The 23,123-nt window shown below is 45.1% G+C and overlaps 1 protein-coding gene across 1 annotated transcript in view; it reads left to right on the top strand.

Moving 5' to 3' along the window:
• The window catches only part of LOC126195803 (cadherin-related tumor suppressor-like), a gene marked incomplete at its 5' end in the record, with an annotated part of 496,439 nt that overhangs the window by 120,462 nt on the left and 352,854 nt on the right, over positions 1-23,123 (top strand). The window contains one exon of the mRNA XM_049934438.1: positions 21,047-21,225. Within this exon, the coding sequence (XP_049790395.1) occupies positions 21,047-21,225 (179 nt within the window). The remainder of the gene's footprint in view (positions 1-21,046; positions 21,226-23,123) is intronic.

The following is a 23,123-nucleotide window of genomic DNA, read 5'->3' as shown; positions in this document are numbered from 1 at the left end:
CGCTGGACGCCACAGTCAAGTGGCCGGGATGCGCCGCCCAGCCCTGTTCTGAACGGCGAAACTCAGCATTCGAGATACTGTCCGTCAGAAACGGAGTCCGAGTTAACTACCAGAACCACGCATGACAAGTGACACCGATGGAGCACGCATGGAACCAACGACGACAAGTGACACGAATGGATCAACTTGCACAGCCAGGGTCAGATTGAATAAAATGCTTTTGGGCGTCATTCTGGAAGTAAACCCACTGCTGAAGGCGACGCTTCGACGCCCGCGCGGGGGTACCCTTCCGCCGCCCTGGACAATACCCTCGCAAAGACGGTCGAGGCGGAGGCATCCAGAGGGACGCGACCATATATCCAAACGCTTCTTATTCAGTATGACAGTAGAATTTATTAATTATAAAAGCGAAATTCGTAACAGATGATCTTGCCGAAGGTCGGATAGTAAATAACTTAGAACTGAATGGATAGGAAAAGTGTCGTCCAATCGTCTCAAAACATATACACTTGTTTGGTCTAGAAAATATGTTTTGTACAAACGCAAGGAGTATTTAGAAAGCAAAACGTTGCTTATTTTGACTGTATTCTCTGTTGTGTTTCTAAATGCAAAAAATAAGCCAAAGAGCTGCATTTTACTCCTTCAATAGAGTTGTCATTTTCAGTAGTAATGAAAAGTACATTATTTTTACCCAAAGCGCACGATTTTTCGTTGTGTAGATGTTATAAAACCCACGTCGTTTTTTGCATTCGCTTTTGTGTAAGAAAACTTACAGGAAAAATATTCAAGACCAGACGTAATCTTCGCAATGTGACAGGAACAAATCCGACAGTGAAATAAAACTTTATTTAAAATCATTTAAGAACACAAAATCCACTACTAATGCACTTACGAACGCGCTGACAATAGGTTAACATCTGATGCTACCAGGCGAGGCCCCTCTCACCCGACCAATGTCAACGTCAAAAGCATCCCGTTCCACTGGCGGCCTCTCCAAATGCATTGTGGAATGTTTTGGCGTTCCGTCCCGTGGCAACCGCTGTGACTGGTCCTGGACGCTTCGTGCACGCTTGACTGGCGGTTCATTTGTGAATCTCCTTATGTGTCTCCTACAGATTACGCGGATTGCAAGTGCTGGACAGTCTCCACACATGTTCCGGTGGTTAATTTCGTGATCTTCGAAGTGGCGGCCAAGGGTCCCCGAAAGATTTATAATTAAAGTATTACGTCTTATGTGGCGATCACAGAAAACAGTTGTCTCACTAATAGTCAAGTTGGCGACCAGTAAGTAGCGGCGGGTTATAGAAGCTGTGCGCCATTTGCTTCTTGCTCTGCCACAGACAGAGCGTTGCTATCTCCGTTGGTGGAGGAATGGTAGTAGCTGTACCTTGTCATATCGGAGCACGGCACTAATGTTCCAGTAGTTCCACCAATCTGGCTTCATTCGATTTCGTTGTCTCAGCACAGGTTCGTCTTGAGTCCTTTGCCTTTAGTGAGAGGCTTAATGGAGTTACTGTAAACCTGGCCAATGCTTAAAACATGAAATCAGTAGTTTATTTTTATTGCAGACATATTCGATCGTAGAAAATGGGAAATTGACTTCTACAGTGTTGCGTAATCATACAAATCAATAGGTACCAGACTGGACAATTCCATCGCTACCTTGGCGTACGATGGACGGCTAACTCGGACTGCACGGTTACTAAGAATTGGACGGATTTGAGTCGTATTGCAAATAATTTCGACACCTATAGTGAGATGTAATACCCGTCGGACTTTCTTTTTTTTTTTTTTTTCAGCAGTCGTCTGACTGGTTTGATGCGGCCCGCCACGAACTCCTCTCCTGCGCTAACCTCTTCATCTCAGAGCAGCACTTGCAACCTACGTCCTCAATTATTCACTCGATGCATTCCAATGCCTTCCCCTACAGGTTTTGTCCTCTACAACTCCCTCTAATACCACGGAAGGCATTCCCTCGTGTCTTAACAGATGTCCTATCATGCTGTCCCTTCTCCTTGTCATTTTTATCCACATATCCCTTTCCTCTCCGATTCTGCACAGAACCTCCTCATTCCTTACCTTATCAGTCCACCTAATTTTGAACATTCGTCTGTAAGCACCACATCTCAAATGCTTCGATTCTCTTATGTTCCGGTTTTCCCACAGTCCATGTTTCACTACCATAAAATGCTGCACACCAGACGTATATTCTCAGAAATTTCTTCCTCAAATTAAGGCCGGTATTTGATATTAGTAAACTTCTCTTGGCCAGGAATGCCCTTTTTGCCATTGCTAGTCTGATGTCCTACTTGCTCCGTCCGTCACTCATTATTTTACTCCCTAGCTACCAGAATTTCTTAACTACATCTTCTTCGTGACCAACTACACATCATAAATAATCTGTCTGTCTAATTACTTAAAATTCAGTGCCCTGTTATTTTAAAACTGAGCAGTTGATATTATTAACATGTCACAAGACAAATTAGACATTCGTGTGGCCGCGCGGGATTAGCCGAGCGGTCTTGGGCGCTGAAGTCCTGGACTGTCGGCTGATCCCGGCGGAGGTTCGAGTCCTCCCTCGGGCATGGGTGTGTGTGTTTGTCCTTAGGATAACTGAGGTTAAGTAGTGTGTAAGCTTAGGGACTGATGACCTTAGCAGTTAAGTCCCATAAGATTTCACATACATTTGAACATTAGTGTGTTCTTAATTTAATCTGCTTTACACGCAGATGAGTGAGCTTAACCGCACTCTTACTATCGCCATGCCATCGTGCTTAGCACTGCATGGTTTGAGCGAAGGACTTCGGTGGGCAGTGTAACAAATTACACTGACGATGACGTACGAAGTGATTTGTATCTCCTTAGTGCATGAATTGTTCAATTAAATCTAACTTTAAAATGGTCATGTAAATACATCGTAACAGTACAATACTGAGTACCACGCTATGTTGGAACAACGTTCTTCTTCTTCACTTGAGGGACTAGGCTTCTAACATGTTCCGCGTCGGGGAAGCCACCTTTTCCGTGATGTATCTCTCTTTCTAACATTGACTGAATTAGGTACAACCGAAAAACAGCCAAAATTGTAAATATCACTTTTGCTTACTTAATGACTAGTCTCTGGACACATTTTCAAATCATGCATATAGTCAAGATGGTATCTGCAACTTTGGCTTTTTTTCTGTTGTATTGATTAACACACGTTGCTACCAGGCAATTACTCCATCTTACTGGAAGTTCAGTAACTGAATTTTCCGTCGGTGCTTGACAGAACGAGATAATAATATTAAAAAAAAAAGAAAGAAAACTCTTCGTAACGTTCTGCAAAAAATTATTTATATGCTCACGAAGCGGCTTTCGGCTTCTCAGGCCGTCTTGAGGTAAGAACTGACTGTCGCAAACACAGATGAACGTAATATGCGACTTACACAGATATTATTTAACCCAAAAGATTCAAAAATGGTAGTGTGTTTACATTGAAAAACATCACATTTTTGTAAAAAATTGTAAATTTATGTTAATGTCTTATGGGACCAAACTGCTTAGGTCATCGGTCTCTAAGCTTACACACTACTTAGTCTAACTTAAACTTACTTACGCTAAGGACAACACACACACACACACAGCTATGCCCGAGGGAGGACTCGAACCCCCGGCTGGGCGGAGCCGCGCGGACTGTAACAAGGCGCCCCACACCGCGCGGCCATTACATTTGTGTCACATGGAAACATTTATTTTAATTCAATAAAGGCGGGTGGGGGTAGATATAGCTGGTATATGAAGGTACATATAACTGCAAAAGAGAAATAAGATGAATTTACAGTTTTAATGTGGTATTTCTAATAAAAACTTAATGTAAGAAAGGGGAAAACGGAAATTTGGTCTGATCACTTAATACTGTGTCATGTGTTTGTTGATTTCCAGCAGGGTCGTCTGTCGTCTTTATGCTTTTTTTTTTTTTTTTTTTTTTTTTTTTTTTTTTTTTTTTTTTTTTTTTTAGAATGTAAAATTTCAATTTCACTGTCTACATCATACGAATGATGCCTGCTAAAACATGGGTATTAGACTACATGAACTTGAGAGAAGCTGGAGATTAAGGCAAAAGGGTACAGCCACTGTTGATCATCTTTTAGCAGAAAACTGTTTATATGACTTAGAACGCGAAGTTTTGGATTCTGTTAAAAAATCAAGAAACACATGACACAGAATACCACAATGGTTGGTTAAGTGCTGTGTTTGCTCAACTAGTGAAACACAATGTGATCAAAAGTATCCAGACTCTTCCAAAAACATATGTTTCTCATATTAGGTGCATTGTGCTGCCACCTACTCCGTATCACCGACCTCAGTAGTCATTAGACATCGTTAGGGAGCAGAATGGGACGCTCCGCGGAACTCACCGACTTCGAACGTGGTTAGGTGATTGGGTGTCACTTGTGTCATACGTCTGTACGCAAGATTTCCACACTCCTAATCATCCCTAGGTCCACTGTTTCCGATGTGATAATGAAGTGGAAACCAGAAGGGACACGTACAGCACAAAAGCGTATTGGTGGACCTCGTCTGTTGACTGATAGTGATCGCCGATAGTTGGAAAGGGTCGTAATGTGTAATAGGCAGACCACCACACAGGAATTCCAAATTGTATCAGGACCCACTGCAAGTACTATGACAGTAAGTCGAGAGGTGAGAATTTCATGGTCGAGCGGCTGCTCAAAAGTCACCCATCACGCCGGTAAATGTCAAACGACGCCTCGCTTGGTGTAAGGAGCGTATACATTTTGCCAGCGTCTGTACTGCCAACAGTAAAAATGGTTCAAATGGCTCTGAGCACTATGGCACTTAACATCTGAGGTCGTCCCCTAGAACTTAGAACTACTTAAACCTGAATAACCTAAGGAAATCACACACATCCATGCCCGAGGCAGGATTCGAACCTGCGACCGTAGCCGTCGCGCGGTTCCAGACTGAAGCGCCTAGAATCGCTCGGCCACACCAGCCGGCCCAACACTAATATTCGGAGGCGATGGTGTTATGGTGTGGTCGTGTTTTTCAAGGGAGGGGCCAGCACCCCTTGTTGTTTTACGTGGCACTACTATCACAGCACAGTCCTACACCTTTTATGCATCTTCTAGCTTCCCACTGTTAAAGATCAATTTGGGTGTAGCGATTCCATCTTTCAACACGATCGAGCACCTGTTCATAACGCACGGCTTGTGGCGGAGTGGTTACACGACGACAACATGCCTGTAATGGACTGGCCTGTACAGAGTCCTGACCTGAATCCTATAGAACACGTTTGGGATGTTTTGGAACGCCGACTTCGTGCCAGGCCTCACCGACTGACATCGATACCTCTCCGTAGTGCAGCACTCCGTGAACAATGGGCTGCTATTCCCCAAGAAAACGTTCCAGCATCTGATTGAACGTATACCTACGAGAGTGGAAGCTGTCATCAAGGCTAAGGGTGGGCCAACACGATTCTGAATTCCAGCATTACCGATGGAGAGCGCCACAAACTTGTAATTTTCAGCCAGGTGTCCGGATACTTTTGATCACATAGTGTACGTCTTCACAGCAGCCATGTCCTTTCCACAGAAAATATACAGCCCCATCATCATCTACGTTCCTGCGACCACGAGTACATATAAGGAGAGCTTGCGCAGGAACTAAATATGAACTGCTACTGCCTACAACTTCACTAACGCGAAATGTACAATAACAGATTACATGTCTACGAGCAAGGCCACCGTACTCACTTGTGCCTCCAGATCTAGCAAACCCAACAGTTAACCAATCATTACGGTTACCAGGCGGAGTAGCACCAGCCTCAATTACATCAAAATCAAATCTACAAACTAAAAACATGCACGGTCCATCAATAACTGCACGAGAAGCGACGCCTTTAACTTTATTCTTCACTGTGACATCATCAGTCTTCAACTCCACGTCGTCTATAGCCTCATACACAGACGCAGGTACATTTATGTAACAGAAAAAAATTCTGTTAATTCGATAAGGAACTTGTACAACCTTCTAGCAAATGCGATGGTGAAACAATATTAGGATTCAGCAGAATGCGAAGCCAATAGACCAACTTGGCGCTTTAACGAGCTGCGCTACATTTGACTCCCACAACGAACGACCTCGACGATATTCCGAAGGCCAAACCGGCAGCACTTTACAAACGTGCCACTCAATCGGAACAAATCTCACCCATAATGGTGCGTTTTTGATGAATTTTCAGTGGGCCATTGCTTTAAAACGACGTATCACGCTAGTTGTAAAACGAAATAAAAAACTAAATACGGAAATTCTTTAACTATCAATGTGACATTCCTCGTCATGTTATTACAACAACTCGTACAGATAACGACGCATATTCGAGAGATCCCTAACGTGCTGGTGCTTAAGCCGTCGCCACACGGACCGTTCATCCGAACGTTGAGCGTTGAGCGTGCCGAGTTTCTGACGACATAGCGGGGAATAGCACGTTCGAGAGTCTTTCCGAACGTGCACAGCAATATCTAGCATCTCAGATATTCTGAGCGTGCGTCTGAGCGTTGGCCAATCAGATGGCACAACGCCACCTACGTCACATGCACGCCATCTCCCTTCAGAGTTGAGCTTGAGGCCCCATATTGGCATTCAGTTCAAGCCTATACGTATATATGTCGATTCTGAGCACCATCAAATTGAGAATCACTCGAAAACCCGTTGTTAATTGCGTGATTCGTTGCAATAAAATAATGAGAGACATCATATTGGTGACAAAAGAATTATTGTAACTTGCGTATTATGAAAGTATGTCATTTGAAGGTAGCGACATACTGAGGATCCACCAAAAACAGATTGTTCTTGGTACAGTTTGTTATAATTAAATTTCATAAATTTAAGTTTGTAACTTAGCTGCGGTTAAAGCATTTAGCAACAGGCTGCACATGAATTGTTGGCACTTGAGCGAAGTGAGTAGTGCTGATGGTTCATGTCCAGCTACGTGATCAGATGATGGTTCGCGTCTAGCCTACTCTAAATGTTTTTTTTTTTTCCTAACATTCGCGTGCATAATAGGCTCTGATGCTTTATTATAAGTTTAATGTAAGTATATACTACAATATTTGATGTTATGTAAATATAAGTTCACCTGTTTTTGAGAAGTGAGTTTGTTCGATTGGCTTAATCTATAGGACAGCTTGCTCTACTTGAATAAAGATATTTTGTTCATTTTTCTTTTGAGTTTCGTAATTTCAAAAAAATGGTTCAAATGGCTCTGACCACTATGGGACTTAACATCTGAGGTCATCAGTCCCCTAGAACTTAGAACTACTTAAACCTATCTAACCTAAGGACATCACAAACATCCATCACCGAGGCAGGATTCGAACCCGCGACCGTAGCGATCGCGTGGTCCCAGACTGAAATGCCTAGAACCGCTTGGCCACTCCGGCCGGCCTGAGTTTTGTAATTTACATGTTGTAAAGATTCTGCTATTGGGTAGGAATAGTGATCAAGTAAGAATGATATCAGTGTTTTACTAAAATGTGGGAAAGATAAAGATAAAATAGTGTTCATTTTTTGTGGACAACTATTGCAAATTTGTGTCACACTGTTTGCAATGGAACTTTTATAAGCCTGTGACTAGGATATGAACAATGGAGGAAACCTGCGTTTTAATAGAGCTAACGTGGGAATTTTACGCGCGGTTTGAGTGAACAGTGTGATTTATGAACTAGAAACATCACTCAACTGCCGCTGGAGTGCGTTGCGATCGCGTATACCACGTCGGGGCCCACGTACCGTGTGCACAAGTCGCATCGTTCCTGAGCGTTCAGCAGCACGTTGAACTTGGCACGCTCAACGATGACGTTCGACAGCACGGTCCGTGTGGCGACGGCTTTAGAATCGGCTTATATTCGTCCAGTGCAATCCACCAAATAGAGGCTTCGTATCGCGTCTCGCGACTTCTGCTAGTGACACTGCTTCTCACCGGTTGTACTCTACGCGACACGTTGTCGATATGTCGCAGAACTTACTCTGTGTTTCACGCGAGACAGGCTCCCCAGTGCGAAATACCAGCGAGAGATGTCACTCGAATCGTACATTTGCAGCTCAACGTATGAGGACGGCTCTTCCGAATCGTGTGACAGCAGCCACCTGGGGCCCTATTCTGCATCGTTCATACCGATCGGTGTAGTAGGTTAGTCTCGGTAGTGACGTCATGTTCGGTTCTTTATCGAAATATCCTATTCAGTAAGCTTCTGGGACTTGTTACCGGACGGTCCTCCCACCGATTTTGCGACAATTGTACCGAGAGGTTTTGGATTTCGGTCTGGCCCTGTCGATCGGTGAGCTGTGGTTTATGTGCACCTATAATTTGTTATTTTAAACATATTTAGCGGTTTTATCTTTGGAATTAGTGATTGTGTTACTAAAGAATCACCAGAGGACGCATCTGGTTGGAAAGTGAGTTCGTAATAGACTATTTTCCTTTGTTAGAAATATGGTTAGTTTAGGTTGTTACTGTGAATGATTACATAGAAGAAACGTTTTCGGACAATATTCTCTCAAAATACATGTAATTTTTTATTCAAATAAGGGTTTAAACATCATTAAATATCAAGACATCGGCTCTGCTTACGTATATTACATGAGTGTGAACTGACGTTACTAGTGCCTTTGTGTACTTTTTCCCACAAATGGGTTAGTTAGTAACTATCGAAACGTGTTTACAACTTTCAAGTAGCAATGGAAAGCAATTATGTGAAGACTGATATTGGAAACCTTCCACAGTATCACGCATTTATGACTTACGCAGCACCGTTTGGCAAAGAAGTCAGCCTACGTTCCTCTCCGCAATACTACAAAAATTGAGCTGTACATTACTGTTGTTTGGCGTGGCTAACTGGCTAGCGCGCGGGTATGCGATACGAAAGGCCACGGCTTCGACCACGGATGGTGTGCAAAATATTTTTTCCCTCTTCATATATGCAACACGTTCTAATACAATGTTATTCGTGTAAGTGAAGATTTTTCTGCAATATTTGTTATTACTTACATGTAAGAGCGCATTTCCTCAGTAATGATTTCGTGATTTCTGTGTGTTTAAAAATCGAAATATGGAATCTCTTGTCAGAAATAATTCACCATTCTTTCCGAATATGTAGCGATTTTCGAGTATGCGGTTAGACAGGAATGTAAGAACACAACTTAAAATACTGGGAATGTATCTAGCAGCAGTCATCTTCATAATCTTGCTTGTCACAAGTATTTATCTGCGATCGAATCCTCAACAACACTAGACAGAGATGACAGATCTCCGCCCTAATATTTTGAAGATTGTAGCACCAGATACGAATCATTTTCATTCACGAGAAGCATGTTATGAACTTGGACGAACTGCAGGAGCTCTATGCGTTTTTTTCAATTTTGTTTTTAATATCCAAATCGTTGACGTATCATATAGGGAAGTGGGCTACTTAATCATTTGGATCTGTAGGAGCGAGTTATAACCACATTCTGTTTATCTTCTTATTCGTTGAAACTCTCAGAGTCGATTTTTCGGCTGTTTTTATACATGTATTAGTACAATGTGGTACTACACACTATTCGTAACTCATTTTCCGAAACGTAAAATCCAAAACACGATGTCAGTGTGAATGAGTATAAAATGACATAATGCGCATTTACGACAATCTGCAGAGTACAGTCAAATACGCTATCTTTTCGGTGCTCGGAAGAATAGCGCGCCTCTGTCCCCTGCTAGCCGCTTTGTGCTGGTGGCGCTGTGCGCATGTGGAGGTCTGCGGCCGCTCGCTTTTGATTGGCTTGCGCGACGCGAACCGACAACAGCGGTTTGGTTCTCTAGACCCGAACGGTATCGCTACCGAAATGCATACTGAATAACGCAGGGGATCTAATTCGAGTACTAGACCGTTCGGTGCTCTCGAGTACCGAAACGACCGGCGCAATAGCGGAAAGATACAGAATAGGCGCCCAGGCAGCATGCACTCTCGCTGTGAGCACCCGTCAAAATGTTTTCGGTCGTCAGTTTTTAACGAACCCGCACAAATCACTGTACTGGACTGTTGCGGCAAGTGTGGTGTCGTTCCGGGAAAGGCCGATTCCAGCACCACTACAGCTGGTCGCCCTCCAGCTGAAAGGCGGCCCGTAGAGCGACGCGACATCCGAGTCAGTAGCGTCGCGAGTGAGCGCCGGACGGGGGGCCAATTAATCGCCGCATCTTTATGGCGGGCCTCCCGCGCCCGACTGGCAGGGAGTGCAGGTAAGGTAGGGCGCCGCCTTTATGGCGGCCGGTGTTTACGGCGGCCCGGGCCGTGTCCGCGTCTAGCGTTACACCGGCTTATCTGATGCCAGCCGCCGTCGCCGCGCCGCCCGCAACGCTACTGCCGCGTGCCGGCAGGCTGCGCCGATGTCGAAAACCGCCGCCAATCCTCGCCAGCCGTCCGCGGCTGCGGCCAAAAGCCGCTCAAACGGCACACCGACTCGGAACCAGTGTCCGCCTCGCGCCGTCGGCTGCCACCTCGACGCGCTGCTGCTCTGGACGAGTCGGAGTGCGGACTGCGGCCGACGCACCGGTCGGGTGTATCGTAACCGCCTATCGCCTTCGGTTAGTGGGGCCCTGCACTTCCCGAAAGCTCACTAAAAGTCGCGGGATGGCGATACACTAGACTCTCGCTAACCCGGCCATTCCTGGCACATATGGGTGCCTGATTAGCGGGTTGGCATACTCTGGATCAGGTGGTCGAGCACCTGCTGGCGTATAGCCTCCCATTCTTGCACCAGTGCCTGTCGGAGCTCCTGAGGTGTCCTAGGGGTGTGAAGACGTGCAACGATACGTCGATCGAGAGCATCCCAGACGTGCTCGATGGGGTTTAGGTCTGGAGACCAGGCAGGCCACTCCATTCGCCTGATATCTTCTGTTTCAAAGTACTCCTCCACGATGGCAGCTCGGTGGGGCCGTGCGTTATCATCCATCAGGAGGAAGGTGGGACCCACTGCGCCCCTGAAAAAGTGGAGATACTGGTGCAAAAGGAGGTCCCGATACACCTGACCTGTTACAGTTCCTCTGTCAAAGACATGCAGGGGTGTACGTGCACCAAATCCCACCCCACTCCATCAAACCACGACCTCCATATGAGTCCCTTTCAAGGACATTAAGGGGTTTGTGTCTAGTTCCTGGTTCCTAGTTCACGCCAGATGAAAACCCAGCGAGAATCACTGTTCAGACTATACCTGGACTCGTCCGTGAACATAACCTGGGACCACTGTTCGAATGACCGTGTACTGTGTTCTTGACACCAGGCTTTACGGGCTCTCCTGTGACCAGGGGTCAGTGGAATGCACCTTGCAGGTCTCCGGGCGAATAAACCACGTCTGTTCAGTCGTCTGTAGACTGTGTGTCTGGAGACAACTTTTCCAGTGGCTGCGGTAAGGTCCTGAGCAAGGCTACCTGCAGTACTCCGTGGCCGTCTGCGGTCACTGATGGTGAGATATCGATCTTCTTGTGGTGTTGTACACTGTGAACGTCCCGTACTGTAACGCGTGGATACGTGTCCTGTCTGCTGGAATCGTTGCCATAATCTTGAGATCACACTTTGTGGCACACGGAGGGCCCGTGCTACGACCTGCTGTGTTTCACCAGCCTCCAGTCGCCCTAGTATTCTACCCCTCATAACGTCACCAATATGTGTTCTTTGAGCCATTTTCAACACACAGTCACCATTATCACGTCTGAAAACGTCTGCACATTTGCTCGCTGCACCGTAGTCTGACAGGCACCAACACACCTCTGCGTATGTGGACTGCTGCCAGCGCTGCCGTGCGACGACCGCAGGTCAATCGCACCGCATTTAAACCCGCAAACCGCCCACCAGAACGCTGTTTCACCATGTATCAGCATTATCCTTATTTTAGAGCATGAGTGTATTTTCTAAACAATCGACTTGTTTTCCACATATTACTTTACAAGCTGATTCTGCAGAAATGCTTCTCATTTCGAATCGTACCGAGACATGTAGTTTTCAGCTTTCTTCAGCAACACGACATGGCAGGTGCTTTGATTCTTGTCTTTCCCGGGTGTCCCACAGCCCACAAATAATCTCTGCGCAATACTGTGTCCCAGAGGTGCCTTCTCAGAGATTTTTTCGTCAAATTATCGACAATGTTTGATACTGATAGACTTATTTTAGAGAGCGGAATTCCATCAGTTCGTGAATTCATGGTTCCCAGATCTGATGTTAAGTGCGCATTTCTGCTACACCTCATTACTTTCGTCGTCCTTATTCTTTGCTGAACAGGTTTATTCCATCTAACAGGCTGTGACTTCTATTGAGGACAGCAATGAAATCAGCGATCCTTGTCACTGATTTTTATTGCTGTCTTTGCCACTTGCGCCTACATGTTGTAGGATATTGAAGAATGGCTGCATCCGTGCCTAACGCCTTGTTTCTCTTTCAGAAACTTCATTCTTGGACTTCCAGTTTTGTTGTTCGCTCGTTATTCTTGTGAAGATTGTACATTAGGTGTCTTTCCCTACAGCTTATACAGTACCTGTTGATGAGAGATTTTCAGACGAGTTGCACCATTTTATTTTGTATGCCTTGTCTAGGTTGAAAGATCATATGAACTTATCTTTCTCCAGTATGGAGCCCAACGTCAAAGCCTGAATGGATTATATATGGTGAATCACTAACTATTGCCACCTAGAATAAATCCAAAAGTATAATAGTAGCTGAAAAGTTTGTGAAACAAATGTTGCATGGGACAAGGGGGGCCATAATATGACGTTGGTTTTTTGTTGTTAAATGGGGCCGCGTCAGAGATATGAAGGTTAACTTCGTTTTTTTTTTTTTTTTTTTTTAAATGGGATGCTATAGTTTGGCAATTATTTTCTGATAGCGGCTATCGAGACGAATCCGATGATGTGTAACAGTAAGGTCTTTGAAGGTCAACGAAGGTCACAAAGGTGGCATGAGCGTCCATTTACAGAAGGTGTTCGAAGTGATGACCATTGATATCAGTGCAGTGCTGCAATCTTCTTATCGTGGATTGAGTGGTATTGCTTATCACTTCGGCACTTACCAAAGCACACGCTACGACAATTGTTTCTCGTAAATCGTGCAGATAGTAAATATTCGCCGAATACGGCGTATCCATCTAACGTGCCATTGACATGTAAACATCATTCGACGGTTTCGCAATACAACATTAATAGGAACAGTAAGACTAGTCAAGTCGAATGTGAATGTTCTATTCCTTCGAAGAACAAATCGACATGCTTCTCACTTACGGAGACTGCCGACGAAACTCAATGCGAGCTAGAGACTTATAGGTCGAAAGATATCCTCAACGTACTCACCCTACATGTCGTATATTTAAATATGTGTATGATAAATTGAGAACAACTGGATCTTTAACGCATCGGGAAAATATCCGGCAAAGGAAAGTTACTAACGAGGAAACGAAAATTGGTACCCTTGCCACTGTGGTTGGAGATCATTGTGTTCGTTCGCGTCTAATCGCAAGGGAATCTGGAATGAGCCAGAGTAGTGTTGTTCGTGTTCTGCATCGCCATAAATATCATCCTTACCATATCAGCCTCCACCTAGAATTAACTTGTACGGACTGTATGCGTCCCATTGAATTCTGCCGATGGGCTCAACTTCAGATTCAGAGGGATGACACATGAAATTTGATTTAATTTGATTTAATTTACCGGCGAGGCAACATTCACTAACCGTGAAAATGTTAATTTGCATAACGTGCATTATTGGGCAACAGAAAACCCGTGTTGCCTGCGGCAAGTCGCACACCAAAACCGTGGTGGGTGAATGTATGGTGTGGGATTCTGGAGGACAGAATTATAGGCCCCTTTTTCATCGAAGGAAATCTTAATGGTAGGAAGTACCCCACATTCCTACAAGAAACATTAGGTCTGTTATTGGAAGAAATACCTTTACGAACAAGGAACAGAATGTGGTATATCAACACAATGAGTGTCCGGCACATTTTTCGCTGATGGCTAGACATGAGTTGCAGAGACAATTCCCAAATCGTTGTATTGGACGCGGAGGAGATGTGTCGTGGCCGGCTCGTTCACCAGACTTGACGCCTCTGGATTTTTTCTTGTGGGGATTCGTAAAAGACATTGTTTATGAAGACGTTCCAACTACACCTGAATATATGCTAGAGAGAGCATGTGCTTCGATAAGTGCCGAAGTGATAGGCAATACCACTCAGTCCAGGATAAGAAGATTGCAGCTCTGCACTGATACCAATGGTCATCACTTCGAACATCTTCTGTAAATGGACGCTCATGCCACCTTTGTGACCTTCGTTGACCTTCAAAGACCTTACTGTTACACATCATTGGATTTGTCTCGATAGCCCCGTCAGAATATAAATACCAAACTCTAGCATCCCATTAAGAAAGAAAAGCAAAGTTGACCTTCATATCTCTGAAGCGACACCACATAGCAACAAAAAACCAACGTTATATTATGACTCCCATTTTCCCATGCAACTTTTGTCCTAGAAACTTTTCAGCTCTTATCATACTTTGTGGCAATAGTTAGTGACTCACCCTTGCAGGTGAACTGAGTCAAAATAAATATTGTTCATCACATCCTTTATGCGACGCCCAGTGTGGACGGAAAGCGTGGATTTCTTTCCCATTACAAAGAGAGTTGTTTATTTGCTTGACGTATTCCAATCTCTGTCTTCAAATGGCTCTGAGCACTATGGGACTCAACTGCTAAGTCCCCTAGAACTTAGAACTACTTAAACCTAACTAACCTAAGGACATCACACACATCCATGCCCGAGGCTGGATTCGAACCTGCGACCGTAGAGGTCGTGCGGTTCCAGACTGTAGCGCCTTTAACCGCTCGGCCAATCTCTGTCTTCCTCTACAGTTTTTGCCCTCTACAGCTCCCTCTAGTACCATGGATTTCCTCATATCTTAGCAGATGTCCTACCATCCTGTCCCTTCTCCTTATCAGTGTTTTCCACATATTCCTTTCCTCTCCGATTCTGCGTAGAACCTCCTCATTCCTTACCTTATCAGTCCACCTAATTTTTAACATTCGTCTATAGCACCACATCTCAAATCCCTCGATTCTCTTCTGTTCCGGTTTTCCCACAGTCCATGTTTCACTACCATACAATGCTGTACTCCAGACGTACATCCTCAGAAATTTCTTCCTCAAATTAAGGCCGGTATTTGATATTAGTAGACTTCTCTTGGCCAGAAATGCCTTTTTTGCCATAGCGAGTCTGCTTTTGATGTCCTCCTTGCTCCGTCCGTCATTGGTTATTTTACTGCCTAGGTAGCAGAATTCCTTAACTTCATTGACTTCGTGACCATCAATCCTGATGTTAAGTTTCTCGCTGTTCTCATTTCTACTACTTCTCATTACCTTCGTCTTTCTCCGATTTACTCTCAAACCATACTGTGTACTCATTAGACTGTTCATTCCGTTCAGCAGATCATTTAATTCTTCTTCACTTTCACTCAGGATAGCAATGTCATCAGCGAATCGTATCATTGATATCCTTTCACCTTGTATTTTAATTCCACTCCTGAACCTTTCTTTTATTTCCATCATTGCTTCCTCGATGTACAGATTGAAGAGTAGGGGCGAAAGGCTACAGCCTTGTCTTACACCCTTCTTAATACGAGCACTTTGTTCTTGATCGTCCACTCTTATTATTCCCTGTTGGTTGTTGTACATATTGTATATGACCCGTCTCTCCCTATAGCTTACCCCTACTTTTTTCAGAATCTCGAACAGCTTGCACCATTTTATATTGTCGAACGCTTTTTCCACGTCGACCAATCCTATGAAAGTGTCTTGATTTTTCTTTAGCCTTGCTTCCATTATTAGCCGTAACGTCAGAATTGCCTCTCTCGTCCCTTTACTTTTCCTAAAGCCAAACTGATCGTCACCTAGCGCATTCTCAATTTTCTTTTCCATTCTTCTGTATATTATTCTTGTAAGCAGCTTCGATGCATGAGCTGTTAAGCTGATTGTGCGATAAGTCTCGCACTTGTCAGCTCTTGCCGTCTTCGGAATTGTGTGGATGATGCTTTTCCGAAAGTCAGATGGTATGTCGCCAGACTCATATATTCTACACACCAACGTGAATAGTCGTTTTGTTGCCACTTCCCCCATGATTTTAGAAATTCTGATGGAATGTTATCCATCCCTTCTGCCTAATTTGACCGTAAGTCCTCCAAAGCTCTTTTAAATTCCGATTCTAATACTGGATCCCCTTTCTAAATCGACTCCTGTTTCTTCTTCTATCACATCAGACAAATCTTCACCCTCATAGAGGCTTTCAATGTATTCTTTCCACCTATCTGCTCTCTGCTCTGCATTTAACAGTGGAATTCCCGTTGCACTCTTAATGTTACCACCGTTGCTTTTAATGTCATCAAAGGTTGTTTTGACTTTCCTGTATGCTGAGTCTGTCCTTCCGACAATCATATCTTTTTCGATGTCTTCACATTTTTCCTGCAGCCATTCCGTCTTAGCTTCCCTGCACTTCCTATTTATTTCTTCCTCAGCGACTTGTATTTCTGTATTCCTGATTTTCCCGGAACATGTTTGTACTTCTTCCTTTCATCCATCAACTGAAGTATTTCTTCTGTTACCCATGGTTTCTTCGCAGCTACCTTCTTTGTACCTATGTTTTCCTTTCCAACTTCTGTGATGGCCCTTTTTAGAGATGTCCATTCCTCTTCAACTGTACTGCCTACTGCGCTATTCCTTATTGCTGTATCTATAGCTTTAGAGAACTTCAAACGTATCTCGTCATTCCTTAGTACTTCCGTATCCCACTTCTTTGCGTATTGATTCTTCCTGACTAATGTCTTGAACTTCAGCCTACTCTTCATCACTACTATATTGTGATCTGAGTCTATATCTGCTCCTGGGTGCGCCGACAATCCAGTATCTGATTTCGGAATCTCTGTCTGACCATGATGTAATCTAATTGAAATCTTCCCGTATCTCCCGGCCTTTTCCAAGTATACCTCCTCCTCTTGTGATTCTTGAACAGGGTATTCGCTATTACTAGCTGAAACTTGTTACAGAACTCAATTAGTCTTTCTCCTCTTTCATTCCTCATCCCAAGCCCATATTCTCCTGTAACCTTTTCTTCTACTCCTTCCCCTACAACTGCATTCCAGTCGCCCATAACTATTAGATTTTCGTCCCTCTTTACATACTGCATTACCCTTTCAATATCCTCATACACTTTCTCTATCTGTTCATCTTCAGCTTGCGACGTCGGCATGTATACCTGAACTATCGTTGTCGGTGTTGGTCTGCTGTCGAACAACCCGGTCATTGAACTGTTCACAGTAACACACCCTCTGCCCTACCTTCCTATTCATAACGAATCCTACAAAAAAAAAATAAAAAAATGGCTCTGAGCACTATGGGACTCAACTGCTGAGGTCATTAGTCTCCTAGAACTTAGAACTAGTTAAACCTAACTAACCTAAGGACATCACAAACATCCATGCCCGAGGCAGGATTCGAACCTGCGACCGTAGCGGTCTTGCGGTTCCAGACTGCAGCGCCTTTAACCGCACGGCCACTTCGGCCGGCACGAATCCTACACCTGTTATACCATTTTCTGCTGCTGTTGATATTACCCGATAGTCATCTGACCAGAAATCCTTGTCTTCCTTCCACTTCACTTCACTGACCCCTACTATATGTAGATTGAGCCTTTGCATTTCCCTTTTCACATTTTCTAGTTTCCCTACCACGTTCAAGCTTCTGACATTCCACGCCCCGACTCGTAGAACGTTATCCTTTCGTTGATTATTCAATATTTTTCTCATGGTAACCTCCCCCTTGGCAGTCCCCTCCCGGAGATCCGAATGGGGGACTATTCTGGAATCTTTTGCCAATGGAGAGATCATCATGACACTTCTTCAATTACAGGCCACATGTCCTGTGGATACACGTTTCGTGTCTTTAATGCAGTGGTTTCCATTGCCTTCTGCATCCTCATGTCGTTGATCATTGCTGATTCTTCCGCCTTTCCGGGGCAATTTCCCACCCCTAGGACAAGAGAGTGCTCTGAACCTCTATCCGCTCCTCCGCCTTCTTTGACAAGGCCGTTGGCAGAATGAGGCTGACTTCTTATGCCGGAAGTCTTCGGCCGCCAATGCTGATTATTTATCAAAATTTAGGGAGTGGCGGGGATCGAACCCGGGACCGAAGACGTTTTTGATTATGAATCAGAAGACGCTACCCCTAGTCCACGGGTCGATATGCGTTAACACGGACATTACAACGCGAAGCATAAGTAGTATTCCAGCGCTGCTACTGCAAGGCCGTGCTGTTGCTGTGCTGTTGGAATACTGGCCGCTGCGGGTTCTACTGCTGTTAATACATATCGATAAGACGAATATCGCAGTAGACTAATTTTGGATGGCTCTACCGAATGGGCTCGTAAAATTGCACTTTAAAAACGTTTTGTTCGTAACGGGAAACAAACTGACACTGGGTGTCGCATAGGAGACATGATGAGCATTGATTGCTTGGGCCGACTCTTGCTGCATGCAGCATAAACAAAGCGGCGAACTCCTGCCAAAACATTAGAGAAATTGCGCCTGACGTTACTTAGTTACAGCAAACAGCCGACGGCATTGCCACGTTGCTTCTCGCCCCATCACATACGTTTAAGTCAGTGTCGGGCGCAGTTAGTAGTGGGGTGCGTGACCGCCCGGGAAGACCTGGAGCCGCCGGCTGTCCGGGAGCCGCGCACCGCGCAAGTAGCGCCCTCTTCACAGTCCCTCACCAGGCCCTCCAAACATACCACATTGGTGTTATTATTGGTGTTATTTTATCCATGTTGGAGCTTGTGAACTCCGCGCCCGCTAATGATAGTTTGTGAATGACACAGCCAGCTATAAATGCTGTTTAAGTGTTTTATGTTAGTGCCATAAGCGGTTTCGAGCTACCATGCCCAACTTCAGATCACTAATATTTTCAGTTGTTTCATTAATAAAAATGCGGTAAAGTACTTCCATTTATTTGTATGTGATGGAAATTTGTTGTGTTCACTTACATACGTTCATGACCATGGCAATTGGTTTTGTTACGGTGCATGTGCTTTTCTAGGTCGATGCATATGCTGTTGAATTAACTGTACACCTATGTATAACTTATATTGTGCAATGAGTTTGGTCAAAATTTCCACTGGCAGTGAGGATAAAAGGAAACATGCTAAAACCTTTTGTCTCTTAATAATAAGTTTGCTCTTTGACTGCAAACATTTTTCTGCTACTAACGTGTTACATTTTGCACGTACCACATATCATCTTTGCTCTGTTTACATCTTTGGTCAATACGAAATGAAAGATTTCTTTGTATCTTTCCTTAATGATAATGGTTCAAATGGTTGTGAGCACTATGGGACTTGACGTCTGTGGTCATCAGTCCCCTAGAACTTAGAACTACTTAGACCTAACTAACCTAAGAACATCACACAAATCCATGCCCGAGGCAGGATTCGAACCTGCGACCGTAGCAGTCGCGCGTTTCCGGACTGCGCGCCTAGAACCGCTAGACCACCGCGGCCGCGCGGCCGGCCTTAATGATAATTTTAGGTAGTCCTATAGGCCCTTTGCTGTTCCCTATCTATATAAACGATTTCGGAGACAATCTGAGCAGCCATCGTATGTTGTTTGCAGATGACGCTGTCGTTTATCGACTAGTAAAGTCATCAGATGATCAAAAAAAAAAAAACTGCAAAACGATTTAGAAGAGATATCTGTAGGGTGCGAAAATTAACAATTGAACTTAAATATCAAAAAGTGTGAGGTGACCCACGTGAGTGTTAAAAGGAATCCGTTGAAGTTCGGTTACACGGTAAATCAGTCTAATCTAAATGTCGTAAATTCAACTAAATACCTAGGAATTACAATTACGAACAACTTAAATCGGAAGGAACACACTGAAAATGTTATGGGGAAGGCTAACCAAAGACTGCGTTTTATTGGCAGGAGACTTAGAAAATGTAACAGACCTACTAAGGAGACTGCCTACACTACTTTTGTCCGTCCTCTCTTAGCATGCTGCGCGGTGTGGGATCGTTACCAGATAGGATGGACGGAGTAGATCGAAAAAGTTCAAAGAAGGGCAGCACGTTCTGTATTATCGAGAAATATGGGAGAGAGTTTCACTGAAATGATACAGGATTTGGGCTGACATCATTAAAAGAAAGGCGTTTCTCGTTGTGACGGAATGTTCTGACGAAATTCCAATCACCAGCTTTCTCCTCCGAATGCGATAATATTTTGTTGACGCGTACCTACATAGCAAGAAGCAATCACCACGATAAAATAAGGGAAATCAGAGCTCGTACGTAAAGATATAGGTGTTCGTTCGTTCCCCGCGCTATGGGAGATTGGAATAATAGAGAATTGTGAAGGTGGTTCGATGAACGTTCTGCTACGAACTTAAATGTGTTTTGCGGAGTATCCATGTAGATGTAGATGTGAACAAAAACGCCAAGTGCGTTGCACGTGTGTGATTCTGAAGACTGAGAATAAGAATATTATGAAGTGTGTCATAGTAAGTTATTTACAGTTTGTGTGCTGTATTGAATTCAGCGACATAAACAGCTACCTAGAAAACCACACGGACCACAAAAAAACAAATCGCTGTCTACTGGAACGTAGGTAACTGAGTACATCAAATTTCCATCATATAGAAATGCAAGGACTTTATAATATTTGTATTAGTGAAACAACTTAAAAAAGTGGCACAAAATGCTGTTGGCCGAAACATTTGTTTAATTGAAAATATTAGCCATCTGAAGATGGATGTGGTAGCCCGAAAACGGCACTACAAAAAACATTTAAAAATGATTTGTGGCTGATCGCGCCGTCCACCAAGTACTATTATATCGTTGTTGTTGTTGTTTTTATTATTATTGTTGTAATGAATGTGTGACGGGTGAGACGGACGTGTGGTGACGTTGAGGGTGGGCGTGCCCGCAGGTGAGAACGGCCACATCGAGTACAGCATCAGCGCGGGCGACGCGGCCGGCGACTTCTCCATCACGGGCAACGGGACGCTGGTGACGGCGCGCGCGCTGGACCGCGAGGCGCGGCCGCTCTACAACCTGCTGGTGACGGCGCGCGACCGCGGCCGGCCGCCGCTCTCCTCCACCGTGCAGGTGAGTGAGCCCGGCGGCCAGCTGACGACCGCGCGTCCCAAGTACACTGACGTGGGCCACAGTTAGTAGGCGTGTTTCTACATCTGAGGGGTGATGTCGCATAACAGTGGCGCCACTGTGACTTTGCAAATCGGGTTTGATTTAAATATAAGCGCTAACTGCCTTTTACACTGATGAGCCAAAGAGACTGGTACACCTGCCTAACGCCGTATGGAAGCCCCGTGAGTGTGCAGAACATGACCTGGCGTGGACTCGACTAATGTCCAAGTAGTGCTGGAGGGAAGTGACACCATAAATCCTGCAGGACTCTGCGTAAATCCGAAGGAGTACGAGGGAGTGGAAATCTCTTCTGAACAGCACGTTGCGAGGCATCCCAGATATGCTCAATAATGATCGTGTCTCGGGAGTTTAGTGGCCAGCGGATGTGTTTAAACTCAGAGTGTTCCTGGAGCAATTCTCGGCGTGTAGGGTGTCGCATTGTCGTGCATCAATTGCCCAAGTGCACTGTGGACAGGAATGAATGCAGGTGATCAGACAGGATGCTTAAGCACGCGTCACCTGTCAGAGCCGTATGTAGACGTACCAGGAGTCCCGTACCACTCCAAATGCTCACGCCCCACACCTTTACAGAGCCTTCACTAGCTTGAACAGTCCCCTGCTGATACGCAGGGTTCATCGGTTCGTGAGGTTGTCTCCGTACCCGTACACGTCCATCCGCTCCATACAATTTGAAGGGAGACTCGGCCGACCGGGTAACATGTTTCCAGTCATCGACAGGCCAATGTCGCTGTTGACGGGCTCAGGAGACGCGTTAAGCTTTGTGTCGTGACCTCGTCGAGGGTTTACGAATGCACCTTCGGCTCCGAAAGCCCATATCGATGATGTTTCGTTTAACGGCGCGTACGCTGACATTTGTTGATGGCCCAGCATTGAAACCTGCAGAAATTTACGAAATGTCACGTTGGACGATTCTCTTCAATTGTCGTTCGTCCCATTCTTGCAGGATCTTTTACCGGCCGCAGCGATATCGGAGATTTAACGTTTTACCGGATTGCTGATATTCACGGTACACTCGTGTAATGGTCGTACGGTAAAATCCGCAGTTCATCGCTACCTCGAAGACGCTGTGTCCCATCGCTCGTGCGCCGACTACAACACCACGTTCAAACTCACTTAAATCTCTATAAGCTGCCATTGAAGCAGCAGTAAACGGCGCAACAACGGCGCCAGACACTTGTCTTATGTAGGCGTTGTCGGCAGTAGCGCCGTATTCTGCCTGTTCACATATGACTGTGTTTTAATACGCACGCATATATCATTTTCTTTGGCGATTAATTGTATATTGGAACTGGTGAGTTCACCTTACTCGAGTATCCCTTTAAAGTGACGAAGACGCCACTGTCAACACCTCACTGAGTTTAGACGAGGTCCTGCAACAATATTGCAGATAGACTTGACAGGAGTGTAGGCACTGTACGCGATTGCCGGCAGCGCTGGTCACAAGAACTTACAGTGAGTCGCAAGGAGACGGGGCTGCGGATGGGCACGTGGCACTACCGAAAGGGAAGACCTCCGTGCTCGTTGGAGGGCAGGGTGGAGGTGTCTCGTGTTCTCCGTTAAAAGCTGGTTCTGCCCCGGTGCCAGTGATGACGGTGTGTCTGCGTGCTAGACACACAGGAACTACCCCTGGACCGCGGGGGGTAGCCGCGCGGTCGAGGGGGCATTGGCGCGGTTCGTGCGCCTCCTCCCGTCGAAGGTTCGAGTCCTCCCTCGGGCACGGGTGTGTATGTTGTCCTTAGCGTAAGTTAATTTAAGTCAGATTAAGCAGTCCTAGGGACCGATGACCTCAGCAGCTTGGTCCTATACCACCTTATCACAAAACCTACCCCTGGAGCTAT

The sequence above is a fragment of the Schistocerca nitens genome, chromosome 7, assembly GCF_023898315.1.
Source record: "Schistocerca nitens isolate TAMUIC-IGC-003100 chromosome 7, iqSchNite1.1, whole genome shotgun sequence".
Lineage (NCBI taxonomy): Eukaryota > Metazoa > Arthropoda > Insecta > Orthoptera > Acrididae > Schistocerca > Schistocerca nitens.
The sequence above is the reverse complement of the archived record's forward strand: the minus strand, read 5'-3'. Positions and strand labels throughout refer to the sequence as shown.